The sequence below is a fragment of the Hyla sarda genome, chromosome 8 (genome assembly GCF_029499605.1).
Source record: "Hyla sarda isolate aHylSar1 chromosome 8, aHylSar1.hap1, whole genome shotgun sequence".
Lineage (NCBI taxonomy): Eukaryota > Metazoa > Chordata > Amphibia > Anura > Hylidae > Hyla > Hyla sarda.
In genome coordinates, this window is record NC_079196.1 from 126,386,540 (window position 1) to 126,408,359 (window position 21,820).

General features: G+C 40.4%; 1 protein-coding gene across 1 annotated transcript in view; it reads right to left on the reverse strand.

Annotated features, from left to right (window-relative positions):
• COL5A2 (collagen type V alpha 2 chain) overlaps positions 1-21,820 on the reverse strand; it is a 186,072-nt gene that overhangs the window by 58,347 nt on the left and 105,905 nt on the right. The window contains exons 14-21 of the mRNA XM_056534314.1: positions 21,672-21,725; positions 21,273-21,317; positions 18,220-18,273; positions 11,532-11,576; positions 9,642-9,695; positions 4,087-4,185; positions 2,048-2,092; positions 1,871-1,969 (exon numbers count right to left, since the gene is read on the reverse strand). Coding sequence (XP_056390289.1) covers positions 1,871-1,969; positions 2,048-2,092; positions 4,087-4,185; positions 9,642-9,695; positions 11,532-11,576; positions 18,220-18,273; positions 21,273-21,317; positions 21,672-21,725 — 495 coding nt within the window. The remainder of the gene's footprint in view (positions 1-1,870; positions 1,970-2,047; positions 2,093-4,086; positions 4,186-9,641; positions 9,696-11,531; positions 11,577-18,219; positions 18,274-21,272; positions 21,318-21,671; positions 21,726-21,820) is intronic.

Here is a 21,820-nt window from a genome sequence, read left to right on the forward strand (position 1 = left end):
TTTTTACCTCTAGTATGAGGGTTTTTTGCCTTCCTCTGGATCAAGTCAACTCAGTAGTGACTTATTAGGGGTATAGGTTGAACTTGATGAACTCTGGTCTTTTTTTAACCTTATGAACTATGTTACTATGTTAGCACCATTGTCAGCAGAACTGAGGGTTTAACTACACCAAGCAAGGCCTTTATCGTGACAACTGTGACCATCATCAGGAGTCAGAACAATTTCCCATGTAATATCGGTTGCTAAAACAGGGGTTACAGGGGAAATGTGTAGTAAAAATGAAAATAACTCATGTTTCCCTAAAGAATCTTTCTGATTCTAAAGGAATACCTTAAAGGTAACCTGTAACTTTGAAAATGTGGTTTAAACTGCAGGCAGCTTGTTATAGAGCAGGGGGGATGATGTCGAAGGCCGCAGTAGTCTTCAACCTGTGGACCTCCAGAGGTTTCAAAACTACAACTCCCAGCAAGCCCGGACAGCCGATGGCTGCCCGGGCTTGCTGGGAGTTGTAGTTTTGAAACATCTGGAGGTCTGCAGGTTGAAGACCACTGTATCAGACATTGACAAGCTGTGATGATGATGATGATGATGACATGTGGTGATGATGACAAGGGGATGATGAAGAGGGGGTGTGGGATGATGACAAGGGGATGATGAAGGGGGGTGTGTGGGATGATGACAAGGGGATGAAGAAGGGGGGGTGGGATTATGACAAGGGGATGATGAAGGGGGGGTGTGTGGGATGATGACAGGGGAATGATGAAGGGGGGGTGTGGGTTGATGACAAGGGGATGATGACAAGGGGATGATGAAGGGGGTGGGGATGATGGCAAGGGGATGATGACAAGGGGTGATGATGAAGGGGGAATGATGACAGGTGGTGATGATGAAGGGGGGATGATGACAGGGTGATGATGACAGGGTGATGATGATGAGGGTGTTAATGACGGGGGTCTGGATGATGACAAGGGGTATTTCCCACCCTAGGCTTATACTCGAGTCAATAACTTTTCCTGGGATTTTGGAGTGAAATTAGGGGCCTCGGCTTATATTCGGGTTGGCTTATACTCGAGTATATACGGTATATGGTTTTGTGGGAAAAGTATAACATTATTTAGTTTTGCAAATCTCTGTTTTAGTTTAGTTTTGCAAATGTTAACACCTCTGCGTATTCTCTACCAGTTACTCTTTAATTGTCACCATTAACTACAGGTTACAGATCTTTTAAAAAATCTTAAATATCTTAAAAATAAATAGTATATGAGTAAAAATTTTTAAAGGATGTCTTATCTACAAAGACAAAGTTATTTTAATAACATAAAAAAGATAAATCTGGTTATCCACCATTAGCAGGAAAACCACTAAAATGGCCTGGTCATTAAGGCTCAAATTGCAATAATAATGGGCACAAAGGAGGGAAAGAAGTAGGAGAATATGTTCTAAGAGCATTAGCCCATTAATTGAGACATTTAGGGTTATTCTACAGTATTTTAATTTACCTCCATTAGTAATGAAGTATCTGAGTGTCACATAAGTCTATGTACTAGCAGTTTTGTTCTGTTTAGATTTGGAAGTTTTATGGTCTGTAACAAGACATTATTATTCAATATATCAAATAAAAGGACTTATATGATGTTTCAGAAGTAATCTGTTTCTGTGCAGATGGACAATGATAAAATAAGTCTTAAAACCTAAATCTGTGATTATTCTGTCCTGCTATATATGTTGCTGTTGCTGTGCCGTCTTTCTTCTAATTTGAGGTAATCCTTTTATCATGAATGGTTCCATAATCTGATGAGGAGTTTGTTGTTTGGTCTACACCAAACCCAAAATTATTTTATGAATCCAGTATATAACATATCATATTTACCACTGAGCCTCGGATTCCAGGTGCTCCAGTACTTCCTTGAGGTCCAGGAGATCCAGGTGGTCCTATAAGCCCATGTGGACCTGCAACACCGGGACCTCCCTAAAAAAAAATATTTTGCATCACAAAATGTAAAGAAATGTTAGCAATAATGTTGATTATGGGTTATATTTAACTTACAGTTGGTCCTTTGGCTCCAGCACTTCCATCAGTCCCTGCTGTGCCCTAAAAGCAACAAGTAACCGTTAAAGAGATTTTAATTATTAGTATTATTTTAAGATATCCTACGCAATAATATTTTACAGTTTTATTACATTTGGTTGATATATTCTTACAAAATAAAGAAACATCCTTAGCACTTACCTTTTGTGCAACTTGAAAACAAGTACTGTCAAAAGGACATTCATTCAACATAGGTAGATTACAGTAAAATCCATATCATGAATGCATACATTCATTTATTCGTATTTATGCATATCAAAGCCTTGATCAGCAATAACACTGACACCACCTGCCTAATTTTGTTGTCATCCTTATGCCACCAAGACATTGGGGGAGATTTATCAAAACCTGAGCAGAGGAAAACTTGCCCAGTTGCCCAGTTGCAACCAATCAGCTTGCTTCTTTCATTTGTATGAAGGCCTGTGAAAAATGCAATCTGATTGGTTGCTATGAGCAACTGGGCAAATTTTCCTCTGCACAGATTTTGATAAATCTCCCCCATTGACTCTACAAGACTTTAGAAGTTGTGTGGTTTTTTGGCAACAACATATTAGCAAAAACATATAACTTTTAAGTTCCTAAAAACGGTTTTATCATGAGGATAAATAGTTATTAACTAATGCACTATGTGAAATTAAACCTATTTGCAAATATAAGTAATTATAGAAATTAATGATTTTTAAAAGGCAACCCTACCAATATAGGATGTATTGCTCAATTAGTTTTTGCTTTTTGCCATGATATATGTCCTGTACGCAGTGTTCTCTTCTGATCAGGCATGCTCATTTGCTCAGCTTTTCTCCCACACAGTGAATATACAGCCAAATAGAATGCAGCATATACAGCTGCTACACTGCAAACAGCTCAATTACATACTGTACTTATGTATGAGGAAGTCTAGCTGTCTGACTAGATATATAGTGGCAATTGTAAGGTAACTATACATGATGTACTGCTTACCTGTTTATGTTACAGTTTAAATATAGACAACTAAATGCATACGGCAGGAGGGGAGCGGGAATAATATTATTCACCGTAAAACACTTTGTGCTATGTGACAAGATATAACTTTACCATTACAAAGATTAGATATTCATAGATGGAGGACTTAAACTATATGCACCTTAGGAATGAGCATCTGCACTAATGACTGCTGGGAAATTAAGTTAATACAGACATTTCATTCAACCTTACAAAATATTTAGTTTGCTGTGGAAAGTAGTTCATGGTAAAACCCCTTAGGTGGCAGAGCCTCCATCCATCTAACTTTTTGTTTGAGCACATCTCACAGATGGTCAATTGAATTGAGATCTAGGGAATTTGGAGGCCAACAACTTAACTCTTTGTCATTCCTGAAATTCATTTGCAGCGTTGCAAGAAGCCGCTGCCATTAGGGAATACCACTGCTATGAAGAGTTGTACTTGGTTGCAAAGATTTTGGGAAATCTGGTCCATTTCACAGCACCCAAGGCTTCCCAACAGAACTTAACTCCATCAGCTTGCCTTATTCCATGGAAGTCACACACATTCCCTTGGCATCCATATAATGTAAATTAAATTTCATCCAACCAGGCACCTTCTTCCATTGCTCCATGGTTACATTTTAATGTTTACATTCCCACTGTAGGTACTTTTTGCATTGTACAGATATCAGCATGGAAACTCTGACCAGTCTGTGACTGCCAGCCCTACACACAGGTAATTAATAAATAAACACCATCTAGCAGCAAAAATGTCTTGACAGTTGTCATTACGACAAGATAATCATTGTCGTTCAGCATCAGCCGCAGCTGGTTCATTACACAAGGGGTCCCTCCACAATCCCTAGTAGAGGCCCTCTACAATCCCTGTGTAGCAGCTCTTAGACTGGGAAAACATAACTGCAACTCAAGCAAGTAAAGGGCAATAGACATTTTGCGGTTTGCTATAATATGCAATCATTTTTTCGATATTGTAGCGTTCTTTTTTCTTTAATTCCCATAAAACAACAAACATACCGGGAGACCTTGTGATCCAGCAGGACCCTGGGGACCTGTTTCACCTCTTGAACCTTGAGGACCTTCAGGACCACGTGCACCTGTTGGACCAGCTTCACCCTTAAAGAAAGAAGGGTTAAAGGGAATTAAAAAAAAATGATCATTAAAGTCATAATGATGTCTACTTTTTAAACTCCAAGTGATATGCAATTGCACAAAATGCTTGGGTGTTTAGGTAACAAAATGGTTGAGATCATTAATAACATTAGAACATTAAAGGGGATATTAAATAAATTACTGTTTTATTGGTAACATTTGAAACAAATTATATTAAGGCCAGCTATATAGTGTGTAATATGAAACAGATATGCAGGCCCCATACATTTGATATATGCAGTTTAAAAGAATGTGATTATTTTTATACATAGTTTTTTAACAAAGAAACAAAAATAAACCTTTTCTATAAAGCTCTGTGACAATAGAAGATGATGACATATCCTAGCAATTTTATAAGCTGGGACTAACCCTTTAAATCTGCCTTTTAAACTACCTTTTCCAACAGTCACAAAATATGCAACACAATCCTAACAACGGAGTTTTGTTATATAATCATAGATTATACAGTTTACAAACCATAGTAATTAAAGAATCGGAAATCCTTGGGTGAGATAATATACAGGGTTGGCCATTTATAGGGATACACCTTAATAAAATGGGAATGGTTGGTGATATTAACTTCCTGTTTGTGGCACATTAGTATATGTGAGGGGGGAAACTTTTCAAAATGGGTCGGGACCATGGCGGCCATTTTGAAGTCAGCCATTTTGAATCCAACTTTAGTTTTTTCAATAGGAAGACGGTCATGTGACACATCAAACTTATTGGGAATTTCACAAGAAAAATAATGATGAGCTTGGTTTTAAGGTAACTTTATTCTTTCATGAGTTATTTACAAGTTTCTGACCACTTATAAAATGTGTTCAATGTGCTGCCCATTGTGTTGGATTGTCAATGCAACCCTCTTCTCCCACTCTTCACACACTGATAGCAACACCGCAGGAGAAATGCTAGCACAGGCTTCCAGTATCCATAGTTTCAGGTGCGGCACATCTCGTATCTTCACAGCATAGACAAATGCCTTCAGATGACCCCAAAGATAAAAGTCTAAGGGGGTCAGATTGGGAGACCTTGGTGGGCCAATCAACTGGCCCATGATGACCAATCCCCTTTGCAGGAAACTGTTCATCTAGGAATGCTCGGACCTGACACCCATGTGGTGGTGCACCATCTTGCTGGAAAAACTCAGGGAACGTGCCAGCTTCAGTGCATAAAGAGGGAAACACATCATCATGTAGCAATTTCGCATATCCAGTGGCCTACATCATGATGTGTTTCCCTCTTTTGTTCCCTGAGTTTTTCCAGCAAGATGGTGCACCACCACAATATGGGTGTCCGAGCATTCCTAGATGAACAGTTTCCTGGAAAGTGGATTGGTTGTCGTGGGCCAATTGAATGGCCCCCAAGGTCTCCCAATCTGACCCCCTTAGACTTTTATCTTTGGGGTCATCTGAAGGCATTTGTCTATGCTGTGAAGATACGAGATGTGCCGCACCTGAAACTACAGAAACTGGAAGCCTGTGCTAGCATTTCTCCTGCAGTGTTGCTATCAGTGTGTGAAGAGTGGGAGAAGAGGGTTGCATTGACAATCCAACACAATGGGCAGCACATTGAACACATTTTATAAGTGGTCAGAACCTTGTAAATAACTCATGAAATAATAAAGTTATGTTAAAACCAAGCAAATCATTGTTTTTCTTGTGAAATTCCCGATAAGTTCGATGTGTCACATGACCCTCTTCCTATTGAAAAAACAAAAGTTTGATTCAAAGTGGCCAACTTCAAAATGGCCGCCATGGTCACCACCCATCGTGAAGTTTCCCCCCTCACATATACTAATGTGCCACAAACAGGAAGTTAATATCACCAACCATTCCCATTTTATTAAGGTCTATCCATATAAATGGCCCACCCTGTATATAAGACAGAATCTGAAAAATGTCTAAATCTAAGTTATTTTTTTTGTGCCAAAGCCAGAAGTGGATCCAGCAGAAAGGAGAAGTAGAAGTCATTACTTTTTACTTTTTATGTCAGATTCTTGTTGAATCCACTCCTGGTTTGGCTAAAAAGAATGAATGAAAAACTGCTACATATTGTTGAATTGGAAACCATCCTACATGATTAACAACAGGTGGTGAAATATATCAAACATATTTTTTTACTCTTGAAGAGGATAAAAAACATATATGTTAAAAAGGACCTGTGGTCTGTCCAGAAAGTTTTAGTTTTTATATCACTTTATATATCTCTGGTGTTCTGATTCCAACATTGTATTTTACTTTCTTGCTATACCCTACTTTACGAAATATAGAGGTTTTACTATTTCATTGACTATTTGTCCTTTTACTGATTAGTTTAATAGGTGGCAAGTGTAATTATGAAGACCTCCCTTCCCCATCAGCATTAACATTCCATTTTGTAATAAAGTTCAACCAGTTTGATTATCCAGTAAAAAGTATAGATAGTCAACCAAATAATGAAACCCTATTCCACAGGAACAGGGAGTCATCGTAAGAACCAGGATATTTAAGGCTTTTCTAGTGTGATTAGATATAATGTTCTACTTATAGGGGTCAGCTGATGACAGGGAGCCTGTCTGCTTCAATGAGTGGAGGGATCGCTTGGTGGGAGAGAGATCAATCTGCAACTAATGCAACAGCTGTAGGCACCCTGATTGAAAACCACAGGTCTTTTGAATAAATGCAGCTCATTTATGTTTCAATGGGTGGGGTGGCTAATGTGTGGGAGGGAGGAAAATGGAATTATGGGATACTTAGGCAAAAAAGAAAACTCAAACAGGAAATACCAGTTCACATAGCCATTTAGCCCCAAGAAAAGCACAGATCCTTCCTAAGCATGTCCATTTCTGTCTGGCAGGTACGAACTAAAATCACCTTATGGTGGATAACCCCTTTAAATAAAATGACATAGTTAAAGCATAAGGCCAGGTTCACATTTAATAAAAGTTTGCTGTGTATTTTATTTATGCATGCATTTTTGTCTGTAAAAAAGGGCACAATATTTAGCAACTTTTTTTTTACCGATTATGGCCAAAAATTGGTTTGCAATATAAAATACACTGCAAAATTTTATGAAGTGTGAACCCAGCTAGATAGAATTCTGTAAGTGCTATAAACCATTTTAAAGAATAATAATGATAGAAAAATTAAGAAAGAAAGCTCCAATATTACATCACATAACTAGAGCTATGTATAGTTTAGATGTGAATTTGATAAATGAGAAATTTTCGGTCAGTCCAGTTCACATTAACAATTTCCTCAAAATCGGTTCAAGACTGTTCACAGAGACATCTTGCCTTAAAACAAATACATGCCTCCTTGTTCCCATTTACTGTGCCAAACAATTTTCATTCCAGTTCTTTTAAGGGCTTTAGGGAATTTTCTAAAGCCAAAGATGCATGAGAAACAAAACTGATTACACACTATTTACAGGAATGAAAACTTTTATTGTATGAAACAGACTCTTGTTTATTATCTTGTGGCAAATAAGGTGCTGGATTTTGCCAACTGTAACATTACCAATTGCAGCTGTCCCTATCATAGTGATTAAGTAGCACCTGCAGACATAAATTCATTGCATATCCATACACCACAACTGACTGGCTGCTTATGTGCCAAATCCCCAACAGCACCTCAATTACTGCGAGAAGATGAAATGCTACACTCAACATGTGTCACATTCACTCAAAACTAGGCCTAGAGGCATTCAGACATGAAGTCCAGGGATAACTTAAAGGGGTTGTCTCAAATAGACATCAGCTTTTTATATTATAAAGGCCATAGTGTAGCATCTCATACCCATTCTACTGGGTAACTTCTTGAAAGCACTAAGGCTATTGGTTTCCATACAGCTTTTTCAGGCACTTTTTTAAAAACTGACACTGCAGTTTTTGAGCCAAAGTCAGGAGTGGATCCAGCAGGGAGGAAAAGTCCTTCTTTAATATTTCCTTTCTCTTTTGAATACACTGCAGTGGCAGTTTAAAAAAAAAATGCCAGAAAAAAAAAACTATTTGGAAACCTAGCCTTAAAGGGGTACTCCGCTCCTAGTCATGGTATCCCCTATCCAAAGGATAGGAAATAACATGTCTGATCACGGTGGGTCTGGCCACTGGGACCTCCCTCGATCTCTTGTGTGGCACCTCATAATCCGACGCACAGAGCAAACTCTGCTCCATGCCAGATGAAAAGCGACCTCCGCCGATGGGAAGTGGCGTGACAGCTGTGTACTAGCTATAACGCCCCCTCCCACAAACATGTAAGAAGGGGGCATGGTGTGACCTAAGACCCAACCCCCCCCCCCCCCTTCGGGTGGCTGAACTCCCCACACTAAGATGATACATTCATATGTCCTAACATACCATTTATTATTATGTATATTTAACTGCCTTTTTATAACCTTATCAATTATGTAACTATTTACCTATATTTTTCTTACATAAGTCCTTCTCTGGGTCCTGCTGGAGCTTCCAAATTTAGATCCATAGATTCATTAATGTGGCTGCCTCCCATACTCTATGCGCCATTTTCTCTGTCTGTGTTTGAAATTCCCTGCCTTCATTTAATTAGTGGCATACCATTGGCATTTTAAGGCATACCATCTTCTGTCAGCCTGTCACTATGAATGCATTTGTTGCCCCACTCCTCAGATCTGATTTCCCTTCTGGACTCCTCCCTATAGAAACCCTAAAATTACACCCAACATACAAAAGTATGGGAGCAGGATCTGAGGTCAAGCAGGGACTCTTCACATTGGACCGCACATGGCTATTTCGGTGGATCTCTCAGTGTTTGGAAACTATGGGAGGTATTTATCAAAGGATTTATGTGTTTTTTTTCACGTAACTTTGGCGCAATAATTTGGTGCAGTGTCTTTTTGCAACAAAGTTTGGCGCATCTTTTCCACTGTCATTTTTACAACTTTCTCAAAATCACAAAGTCCTGTGTGTGATTTCAACTTTAGTCAGTAATTCATCATTTGCGCCAATCAATCTTTGGCGCAATTTTGGCGCAAATCCCGTTTCTTTGTCGCAAATCCCCGGCAAGACATTTTGCACACGGAAAACACACTTACCAATGTCAGAAAATGTAAAGGCGTCAAAATACATAAAACATTTATTTTTGTGAAAGCAGCGACGCCTCCAGGGCTGCTTAATACTATCCTGCGACATAGTTGTCTCTGAGGAACCTTCACCCCCCGTTGAGCCAGCATTGGACATGGCCACACAGGTTCAGGAAAGGTAAATGAGGTAAACAAAGGTTGTGTGCCGAATTGGTAAAGTTGTTGCAGAGACACCAAAACCAGTGCAAATAAACCACTCTACAAAGATAGCCTGGCACAATAAGAATTTATACATTTCCCTTAATAAACTGTAATATAAGCTGCAAATGTAAACAGTCTTCAAGAGAATTATTTACAGAAGTTCCAAAAATGCTTCTTACCTTCATACCAGGAGCACCAGGAAATCCTGCAGCACCACTTAAGCCTATTGGACCCTATTGAATACAAAAAATAAATATTATTTCTCATAGAAAACTAAAACGGTCACTTTTAAATTAAAAATATTCCCACAGCAGAATGTTTTTTTCATTACTCATCTCACTCTTGTTAACTAACATGACACTAAATTGTCATTTTCTTTTTCCAAAAAAAAAATACCTTTTTTTCCATGCATTCCATGCATTAGAATTCTGCACAGAGTTTACGCAGCAGCAGAGTTCCATTGATATAAATGGGATTCTGCTGCACTTTTCAAACAATGTTTCTTACGTGGAAATTCTAATTCCAGTTTCTGCAGAAAGAATAGACATGTCTATTCTTACTGCGTAGTCTGCACGGATATGCATTGCCATCTATGAGACGGCGCATTTCTGAGCAGTCCTGGCGCCACTTTCAGTGGAATGTTGGCAGGGAAATTTCCACAGTGTGAACATACTCTAATAGTTCTCATTAACAAACTCAATAGTTTAGCTTTAGCTTTGAACTTTAACTTTTTTGCTCCACCGCTGAAATTCTGTAGTGTGGACTGGGTAGCAGAAACCCATTAATAGCAATGGGATTCTGCTTCACAGGAATTTCCAAGTGGAGCAAAACTTGCAGCAGATCTGCAGCAGAAAATATGCAAGTGTGAGCGTAAGCTCAGGGTAGGGTCACATGTGCCCTATTTTGCTGGATATTTTCCTACTTATTGCTGTGCATTTTCCTACCCATTGACTTTAATGGGAAGGAAAATATTCAGCAAAATATTCCACGTGTGACCCTGCCTTAAACGTATAAAACAAAGTCCCACATTTTTGCAAATGCCTCTGCTTGCAACTTTGAAATTAACTTGCCTTAATAGCAACTGAGAATTACATATATACAGGGCTCAAGTCCTGCAGGAACTCATGGAAACTGAGTCCCTGCACTTTCCTAAGCAGGAACACTGTTCCCCTTAGCAGAAGTCCTATAGGACCAGCCCATGAAATGAAATCTTGGGTGAGTTCTCATGCTTTTTTTCCCCAAGGACTTGGCCCCTGCATATATACACTTCTAGGTGATCTAACAGGGTTAAACAGAACCGGTAGTCAGTGTTAGGCTAAGTTTCCACTTGTTTTTTTTCCGGCAGTTTTTGGAATACTGCCACTGCAGTTTTTGAGCCACAGCCAGAAGTGTATTCAAAATGAACAGGACATATAAAGGAAGGACTTACACTTCTCCTCCCTTATGGATCCACTTCTGACTTTGGCTCAAAAACTGCAGCGGCAGTATTCTAAAAACTGCCAGAAAAAAAAACAAGTGGAAACTTAGCCTTATACAAATGTTTTATGGCTATTGGTGAACTACAGGTTTGGACACAAATATATGGCAGTCTGCCTAAGCACCATCTTAGTAACAACCCTGCACTACTTGTCACATTACATAGGACTGTGCTGGGGAAATATCTGGGGCTTTTTCTGGAACATTTTTATTCTTATGTAGGCTTTTTTTCTCACTGTGTTAGTTGTCTCCATTTATCATATACTTCAGAAAAGCTACCAGTGTATAAACAAATCCATACCATACAGCATAGGCTACACTGTAGCCTATGTATGATTGATGACATTCTGTCAGAGGGATCAGTCAGATGTATAAATTGCGGAATTTCCATCATGTATACCTACAAGACCTGCTGTCAAAACAGTCTTAGGCATAACTAGACCTTGTGCCTAGGGCAGCACTGGCTGTAATTACAGCCCTAAGTAAAAGTCCCTAATGAGTAACAGCCCTAATGAAAATATAGGTTAAATAATCAAGGTTCACCAAATAAATCTTACTAATATCAAGAAAAAGAAATCATCGGGGTAACCTACCACTGGCCCAGCAAGTCCCACAAGTCCATTGGCACCTCTTGCTCCCTACATATTTTAAACAAAACAATTTTGTTAGAGAGCATAGTGAAAACATTTGGAATTATTTATAACTAAAGGGAAATAATATAAAGTGCTTTGTTGTGACTGATTCCCCTTACAATATGACCAGGTTTCATATAGGTTTCTCATAGGACTGCTATAAAGCAATGTTTAAGATACAAAACTAGTTCAGGAAACAATGGCCCAGATTTAGAAAACGGTGTGAGAGAAAAAGTGGAGGGATTTTCCCAGAGCAACCAATCACAGCTCAGCTTTCATTTTACCAGAGCTTGTTGGTTGAGCTGTGATTGGTTGCTGTAGAAAAATCACTCCACTTTCTCTCCCACACAGTTTTATAAATCTGGGCCAATATCTCTGCAATAGTTTAGGTATTTACAAGGGGTTTATTATTCAAGTCATAACATAATTCGATTAACTTAAATAAATGGTTTGCTTTATAAACAGAAATCTAACTTGTATAAATCACTCAAAAGCCAAAACCCAGATGTTTTTAGTATTTCTTAACATATTGCGCAAAGTCTATGTGTAAAGGAAAGGCGCTTCAATATCAAGCACTAAAGGGGTACTCCAGTGAAAAAAAATTTTTTTTAACCCCTTCAGGACGGAGCCCATTTTGGCCTTAAAGGACAACTGTAGTGGTCAAAAATCCCTGCCCAAATGTTCCCCAAACAAAAGTTATACAATTCAGTCAATTAGTTCTATTTACCTATATGCAGCCGTTTCTGAGATATTAGAGTTGCCAGCATAGCCCAGTAGTCCTGCGTCCGTCCCCTATTCATTACATTGCAGCCGCCATCTTGGGGACGGAGATCTCTTCCTCCCAGCAGTGTTTGTGCTCCCCCTAGCCTCTGTCAGGTCCTTCCTGCTTATGCATATGCATGAGCGGGTGCTTTCTGAGGCAGCCATAGGCTCATCCTCAGAAACGCCCCTATCTGTAAGATTGAAGCAGGGGGAGAATGAGGACGTCCACAGCTCCTCCCCCCTCCCCTGCTCTGTCTACATAGGACCTCACTTATCACGGGGAGGTTTCAAGTTTTCATGGGGGAAAACATAGAGCAAACCACAGAGCAGGGAGGGGGGGACGTGTGTGTGAAGGAGACATATTACACTGCACGGGCTGGTGGTGTATACAGGGAATAAATATCATACTGGAGATGATTCTGTGTGTGAGGGGGGGGGGGGACTACTGAATGACACATGCTGGGAGTTGTAGTCCCTGTTATGTGTGTGTATGCCAGTGTTTCCCAACCAGGGAATGCTGGGAGTAGTAGTTTTGCAACATCTGGAGGCACCCTGGTTGGGAAACACTGGTGTATGAACTATAACTCCCAGGAGATTACAGAGATACAATATAGGTGTTGGTGAACTACAACTCCCAGGAGACTACAGAGATACAATAGAGGTGTTGATGAACTACAACTCCCAGGAGACTACAGAGATACAATATAGGTGTTGATGAACTACAACCCCCAGGAGACTACAGAGATACAATAGAGGTGTTGGTGAACTACAACTCCCAGCCAGGAGACTACAGAGATACAATAGAGGTGTTGGTGAACTACAACTCCCAGGAGACTCCTGATACAATAGAGGTGTTGGTGAACTACAACTCCCAGGAGACTACAGAGATACAATAGAGGTGTTGGTGAACTACAACTCCCAGGAGACTACAGAGATACAATAGAGGTGTTGGTGAACTACAACTCCCAGGAGTCTCCTGATACAGTAGAGGTGTTGGTGAACTACAACTCCTCTATACACTCAAACATAGTCTTACAACAGCTGGAGTCACCTCTGCAACTCCAAGCATGCACATACAGCAGAATGCTGACAGGGCATGCTGGGATTTGTAGTCTTGCAACAGCTGGAGGCACCACTGGAATTCCCAGCATGCCCAAACAGCATATAAAATAACTGGGCATGCTTGGAGTTGTAGTTGTGAAAAACATGGAGGGACCCCTATCAGGACAGTTTTATAGACAAACAATTATGTGTTTTTTTTTACCATTTTTACTTTCTCTCCACTCTCCACACTACAGTGAGCACGAAGGCAGCTGCTTCATCACTGGACAGGATGGGGAGGGGGAGATGAGCAGAAGGGGAGGGTGTATGCATAGGGGAGGGAGATGTGGGCGTTACAATATAATAATTTGCTCGGGGGGATAGAACATGGGGAGGGCAGGAGCTTACAGGAAGTAAGCACAAGGCATGATGGGAGATGTAGTTTTATTTTCACTTCTCCTCCGTAATTCGTGTGCTGATAACGGGAGAAAGACTGGGCCAATTTTGATGGGGGAGACATCGTTGGAAAGGTCTTTCAAAGACCTATTAAATGAGGTAAAAAAAAGTTTTTTTGCCCAGCACTGCAGATGTCCTTTAAGGAGCGGAGCGTTTTTTGCACATCTGACCACTGTCACTTTAAACATTAATAACTCTGGAATGCTTTTAGTTATCATTCTGATTCCGAGATTGTTTTTTCGTGACATATTCTACTTTAACATAGTGGTAAATTTTTGTCGATACTTGCATCCTTTCTTGGTGAAAAATCCGTAAATTTGATGAAAAATTTGAAAATTTTGCATTTTTCTAACTTTGAAGCTCTCTGCTTGTAAGGAAAATGGATATTACAAATACATTTTTTTTTGGTTCACATATACAATATGTCTACTTTATGTTTGCATCATAAAATTGACGTGTTTTTACTTTTGGAAGACACCAGAGGGCTTCAACGGTCAGCAGCAATTTTCCGATTTTTCACAAAATTTTCAAACTCGGTATTTTTCAGGGACCAGTTCAGGTTTGAAGTGGATTTGAAGGGTCTTCATATTAGAAATACCCCATGAATTACCCCATTATAAAAACTACACCCCCCAAAGTATTCAAAATGACATTCAGTCAGCGTTTTAACCCTTTAGGTGTTTCACACGAATAGCAGCAAAGTGAAGGAGAAAATTCACAATCTTCATTTTTTACACTCACATGTTCTTGTAGACCCAATTTTTGAATTTTTACAAGCGGTAAAAGGACAACATTTTTACTTGTATTTGTAGCCCAATTTCTCTCGAGTAAGGACATACCTCATATGTCTATGTAAAGTGTTCGGCGGGCGCAGTAGAAGGCTCAGAAGGGAAGGAGCGACAAGGGGATTTTGGAGAGTACGTTTTTCTGAAATGGTTTTTGGGGGGCATGTTACCTTTAGGAAGCCCTTATGGTGCCAGAACAGCAAAAAAAAAAACACATGGCATACCATTTTGGAAACTAGACCCCTCGGGGAATGTAACATGGGATAAAGTGAACCTTAATACCCCACAGGTGTTTCACGACTTTTGCAAATGTAAAAAAAAAATAATAATAATTTTTACCTAAAATGCTTGTTTTCCCAAAAAAATTTTATTTTTAAAAAGGGTAATAGCAGAAAATACCCCTAAAAATTTGAAGCCCAATTTCTCCCGATTCAGAAAACACACCATATGGGGGTGAAAAGTGCTCTGCTGGCGCACTACAGGTCTTGGAAGAGAAGGAGTCACATTTGGCTTTTTGAACGCAAATTTTTCTCTGGGGGCATGCCGCATTTAGGAAGCCCCTATGGTGCCAGGACAGCAAAAAAAAAAACCACATGGCATACCATTTTGGAAACTAGACCCCTCGGGGAACCTAACAAGGGGTTAAGTGAACCTTTATACCCCACAGGTGTTTCACGACTTTTGCATATGTAAAAAAAAATTTTTTTTTTTACCTAAAATGCTTGTTATCCCAAAAATTTTACATTTTTAAAAAGGGTAAAAGCAGAAAATACCCCCCAAAATTTGTAACACAATTTCTCCCGAGTACGGCGATACCCCATATGTGACCCTAAACTGTTGCCTTGAAATACGACAGGGCTCCAAAGTGAGAGCGCCATGCCCATTTGAGGCCTAAATTAGGAATTGCATAGGGGTGGACATAGGGGTATTCTACGCCAGTGATTCCCAAACAGGGTGCCTCCATCTGTTGCAAAACTCCCAGCATGCCTGGACAGTCAGTGGCTATCTGGCAATACTGGGAGTAGTTGTTTTGCAACAGCTGGAGGCTCCGTTCTGGAAACAGTGGCGTACCAAACGTTTTTCATTTTTATTGGGGAGGGGAGGGGGGCTGTGTAGGGGTATGTGTATATGTAGTGTTTTTTACTTTTTATTTTATTTTTTGTGTTAGTGTAGTGTAGTGTAGTGTTTTTAGGGTACAGTCACACGGGCGGGGGTTCACAGTAGTTTCTCGCTGGCAATTTGAGCTGCAGCAGAAAGTTTGCGGCAGCTCAAATTTGCAGCCAGATACTTACTGTAATCCTCCGCCCATGTGAGTGTACCCTGTACGTTCACATTGGGGGGGGACATCCAGCTGTTGCATAACTACAACTCCCAGCATGCCCGTTGGCTGTCGGTGACTGCTGAGAGTTGCAGTTTTGCAACAACTGTAGGCACACTGGTTATGTATCACTGAGTTTGTGACCTAACTCAGTGTTTCACAACCAGTGTGCCTCCAGCTGTTGCAAAACTACAACTCCCAGCATGTACGGTGCATGGTGTACGGTGACTGCTGAGAGTTGTAGTTTGCAACAGCTGGAGGCACACCGGTCGTGAAACACTGAGTTAGGTAAAAAAAAACTCTGAGTTTCACAACCAGTGTGCCTTCAGCTGTTGCAAAACTACAACTCTCAGCAGTCACCGACAGCCAACGGGCATGCTGGGAGTTGTAGTTATGCAACCAGCAGATGCACCACTACAACTCCCAGCATGCACGTTAGCTGTTTGTGCAAGCTGGGAGTTGTAGTTATACAACAGCTGAAGGTACACTTTTCCATAGAAAGAATGTGCCTCCAGCTGTTGCAAAACCATAAGTCCCAGCATGCCCATAAGGGAATGCTGGGAGTTGTGGTGGTCTGCCTCCTGCTGTTGCATAACTACAGCTCCCAGCTTGCCCTTTTTGCATGCTGGGAGCTGTTGCTAAGCAACAGCAGGAGGCTGTCACTCACCTCCAAAGATCCTCGCCGCACAGGTCAGTCCCTCGTCGTCTCCGCCGCCGCAGCTGCTCCTGGGGCCCCGATCCCAACAGGGGCGCTGGGGATCGGGGTCCCCAGCACCCGGGGTGCACGTCCCGCACCCGCTTACGTCCTCCAGAAGAGGGGCGGAGCGGGTGCGGGAGTGACACCCGCAGCAGGCGCCCTGATTGGTCGGCCGGTAATCCGGCCGACGAATCAGGGCGATCGTGAGGTGGCACCAGTGCCACCTCACCCCTGCAGGCTCTGGCTGTTCGGGGCCGTCAGAGACGGCCCCGAACAGCCAGTAATTCTGGGTCATCGGGTCACTGGAGACCCGATTGACCCGGAATCGCCGCAGATCGCTGGACTGAATTGTCCAGCGATCTGCGGTGATCTCCGACATGGGGGGGCATAATGACCCCCCTGGGCGATATGCCGGGATGCCTGCTGAACGATTTCAGCAGGCATCCGGCTCCGGTCCCCAACCGGCTAGCGGTGGGGGCCGGAATTCCCACGGGCGTATGGATACGCCCTCGGTCCTTAAGGACTCGGGATGCAGGGCGTATCCATACGCCCTATGTCCTGAAGAGGTTAAATCAACTGGTGCCAAAAAGTTAAACAGATTTGTAAATGAATTCTATTTAAATATCTTAAACCTTCCAGTACTTATCAGCTGCTGTATGCTGCAAAGGAAGTTGTATAGATCTTTTCTATCTGACCACAGTGCTTTCTGCTGACACATATGTCCATGTTAGGAACTGTCAAGAGCAAAAACAATTCCCATAGCAAACCTCTCCTGCTCTGGACAGTTCCTGACATGGACAGAAGTGTCAGCAGACAGCTTTGTGGTCAGACAGAAAAGAGCAACTCCACTACCTCTGTAATATATATCAGATGATAAGTAGTGGAAGGATTAAGATTTATATATAATAGGAATTTACAAATCTGTTTAACTTTCTGGCACCAGTTGATTAGAAAAAAAAAAAAGGTTTTCCAACGGAGTCCCTTTTAAGGCTTGGTTCACAAGAGCGAAATTTCCAGACAAATTTGTGTCCGTAGATTCGAAGGCAAGCTAGTGTCGACAGAGTCATTGCTAAGACCGAGTGGACTGCATTGCCGTCCCCATAGATGGTAATACATTTCTGAGCAGATTCGCCGAACGAATAAACATTCTTTTGTGGATCCGCTCAGAGATGCATTACTGTCTATGGAGACCACAATGCCGTTGGCGCAGTCCTAGCACCTACTGCTGTTGGCACTGGGCGCCCTTGGGATCTCCAACCACAATTCCAGCAAGAGATTCTGTTTGTGTGAACCAAGCCTGAGAGCAGTGCAATTATGAAAAGGCAATTTGATATTTTTAAATAAAAAAAAGTATCATAATCAATATCATATATCTGTATCGAATTCAATCTAACTAAGGTAATGGATACCAAGAGAATTTGATCCTTTTATGTACTGTGTTGCCAACTTCCTCACAAGGATTTTGCTTTTGCCTTCCTCATACATGGACCATGGATAGATACTGATATAAGCTAATCTGTATATTCTGATAATTTTAACATGTTCATGTATGTCTATTTCTTCAATACAGTGATAAGGAATATTACTTACAGGTGTACCTTGAGGTCCAATACGCCCTCTTTCTCCTGGCATTCCTCTTGGTCCCTTTAAAATTAAGCATTATTAACAATTTTCAATAAAATTTACATAAGCCTATGCATATTAGAAAAACAATAATAGTAAGAGAATATTGTAGAATCTTGGATAATAAAATTATCTAGTAGACAAGTACATGTTTTGTTAAGGTGTAATGTATAATGCAGAATGACATAATCTACCTTTCAGTCATCCATTGATGATTACCACTAGAGATGGGCACATTTTTAAAAAATTTGATTCGGCTGTCAATTGCTATAAAAAAAAAGCTATTTCCGGGCTACATAGAGCCTTAATAGGGGTGTAGAACACTTTGCCTTGCCATAACACGCATAGGGAGTGTGCTCGGGTTGTGTAATAATACTTTTATTCAGTATGATATGCAGATTACAGGTGTCGCTATTAGAATCACTGCCGCAGAGCGGCACAATGAGTCTGGATGCACTATGGTTGCTTGCAGTCTTTGAATGGGGAAAGCTTCCTGTGATGATCTCAATTGGCAGACTATGAAACAATTTCTAAACTTTCCCTGCCTGCCTACCTGCAGTGATGAGGGCTTGAGGTCAATTGATTTCCCCTGTGCTGATCTGTACTGTTAGTAAAGCTGATTAGTGACCACACAGTGTCTACTCTCTCTCTAGCTAGAAGGAATGCAGGCTTGAGGTGAATGGATTCACTGCTGTAAAGATCTGTATTGTCAGTAACGATGATTAGTGCACACACACAGTCTCTGCTCTCGGAAATGCCCGTCTTCGGCAATGGCTGCCGAATATATAGGACAGTGACATCACAGGGCTGGCTGGCTGCTGATAGGCTGCATGCTGCCATGTGATTCAGGGTGATTCCGCCTTCCCACTTCCCCAGACTTCCTTGCCCCATGTCCTCACACGTGTAGCCACCATTTTAGCCCCCAGCCCACACAAAATGTAGTGAACGAAGCGATTTGTTACCATGAAGAGTGAATTCGAATTCGTTCAGAATCAAATTTTTCATGAAATTTGGAAAGAATTCGACTTTACCATATACATACATGGAAAAAGGTCTTATTACCATAGACATATATGGAAAAAGGGATTTGATATAGATTATTGTGAACCAAGTAAACTTAAAATGTGGAAAGATTTGAACTGGCGTTACTTTTCCTAAACATGTGCAGAAATTCAGAGATCATATAAAGATCAAAGGTGACTTTTAAGTATCCAATGGCATCTGCTAAAAATTTTAAATGACTGTAGTCATGTGTCTACCAGGTCATGGTTTCTACTAAGCTCTTCAGCTAATCATTGTAGGGACACAGGGAGAGATTTATCAAAACCTGTGCAGAGAAAAAGTTTTGCAGTTGCACATAGCAACCAATCAGATCACTTCTTTCATTTTTAACATGGCCACTACAAAATGAAAGAACCTGTGCGGAGAAAAAGTTGCCCAATTGCCCATCGCAACCAATCAGATCACTTCTTTCATTTTTAACAAGGCCTTTGCAAAATAAAAGAAGCAATCTGATTGGTCGCTATGGGAACTGGGCAACTTTTCCTCTGCACAGGTTTTGATAAATCTTTTCCACAGCTACTATAACAATGCACTCCTACATTGCTAGAACATTGTAGGTGTGGTAGTATAGCATGTCCAAAATAAAGGCCAGAGAGTATTATTTATTTATTTTTATTAATTTTTTTGCAAATGTTTATGTTTTATTTTTCAATATAGAAAATAAAGTAGCACAACACTTGTGGTGAAAAAATAGGTTGTTTTTATTCAAGCAATCCAATAATCAGAGTCACGCCCCCTCCCATAGACTTGCATAGCGGGAACGGGGGGTGACATCACACAGGGCAGAGTCATGACGTCACGATACTCCGGCCCCGTGGTCGCCACCCGGCTGTTTGTGAGGTGGCATGCAGCTCAAACAAGTGAGTGGTGAATACAAGATTGTGGGGGTCCCCAGCGTCGGGACCCCCGCAGTGTGACATCTTATCCCCTATCCTTTGGATAGGGGATAAGATGTCTCAGGGTCGGAGTACCTCTTTAAAAAGTACAACTTGTCCTGCAAAAAACAAGCCCTCATATGGCTTTGTCGACAGAAATATAAAAGTTATGGCACTTGGAGAGCGACAATGAAAAAAAAAAAAAAAAAAGAGGATAAAAAGGTCCAGCTTTAGTTGTTGTTGTTGACAATCATTCACATATAAAAGAATAATTTGAACATGTCCAGTTGTTGTTGTTGTTTACCATCCTTAATAAAAATAGAAAATGGTACAGATGGCATATAAAAGAAATATGGCTATTCCTGGAGATTTTGAAAATAGAAATAGTAAATTCCTCTCTAGTGTTTGTTAAAATATTATCCATTCTTTATAAAAAAAAAAAAAAAACAGGTTAGGCTGCTATAAACAAAATGGGGGAGATTTATCAAAGGATTTAGACTGGTTTTTCTTGTCTAAATTTGTCGCACAGAAAGCCGCAGTCTAAATATGTGCGACTTTTCTGCGACTTTTGCTCTAGAGGATTTTTAGAACATTATGCATGCAAGTCTATTTTAGACTGAAATGCATTGAAAAATGCATTGGTGCTGAATTTATCAAAAGCGACTTTTCAGCGACAAGTTGCATAGGCTGAAAGTGCGCCGAAATGTCAGACCATGTTGGAGCAGGTTTAAATATAGACTAAAGCATAGATCACAAAGTCTGTGCACAGAATTTATCAAGAGCTGTGTGCCATTTGATAAATTAGGTGCACAATAGACTAGACTGACCCTCTGTAGTTTGGTCTATATTGATGCGGGACATAGACAACTTTGATAAATATCCCCCAATGTGTCTGCATTATTATAGACTCCTATAGGTGATAAAAGGACTGCGATCAAAGTAAAAAAGCAAACATTAAATTACAGCTAGACAGGATGATGATTTTTGCCATAATCCCAAAAAAAAAAAGTTACAAGAAAAAACAAGAAAACTGGATTACTAGAACTACTTATAGTGTGACTTTGTATGTCATGTCAAACTTACCGGTGGGCCATTTAGACCCATTGGACCAGTAGGACCCGATTCACCCTAAAATGACATAGTAATAAATACAGAGTTGAAAAACTGTTTCAGTTCATATGTATCAATATAAAATGTGTGTAAACATGACTTATTTTTAAGCTCAATGTTGCCTCCTGGAGGCATGCCTCCATACTGTCTGACCATTAAAACTGGCAGTGTACAGACATAGCACAGGGCTGTGAGAAAAGATACTCCAGTCATTTCAAATACAATTATTAACTAAAACAGACTGGCCAGATTAGATCACTGGCCCTATAAGCATATTCATAAATTGTAAATGCTATTATGTATTTGTGTATTTTACCTCGAATTGAAGCAATTGTGTTTGAATGAATATAGTAGATTATAGTACTGTTTTACCTTTGCTCCAGCTGCTCCAAGCTCTCCTTTTGGGCCTTCCAGTCCTTTATGACCCTAAAAAGTGCACATAAAAAATAAAATAAAAAACTAACATTACTAAAGCATTTTCTACTTTTTGTCATTTAATACACAGTTTTAGAAATACAGTA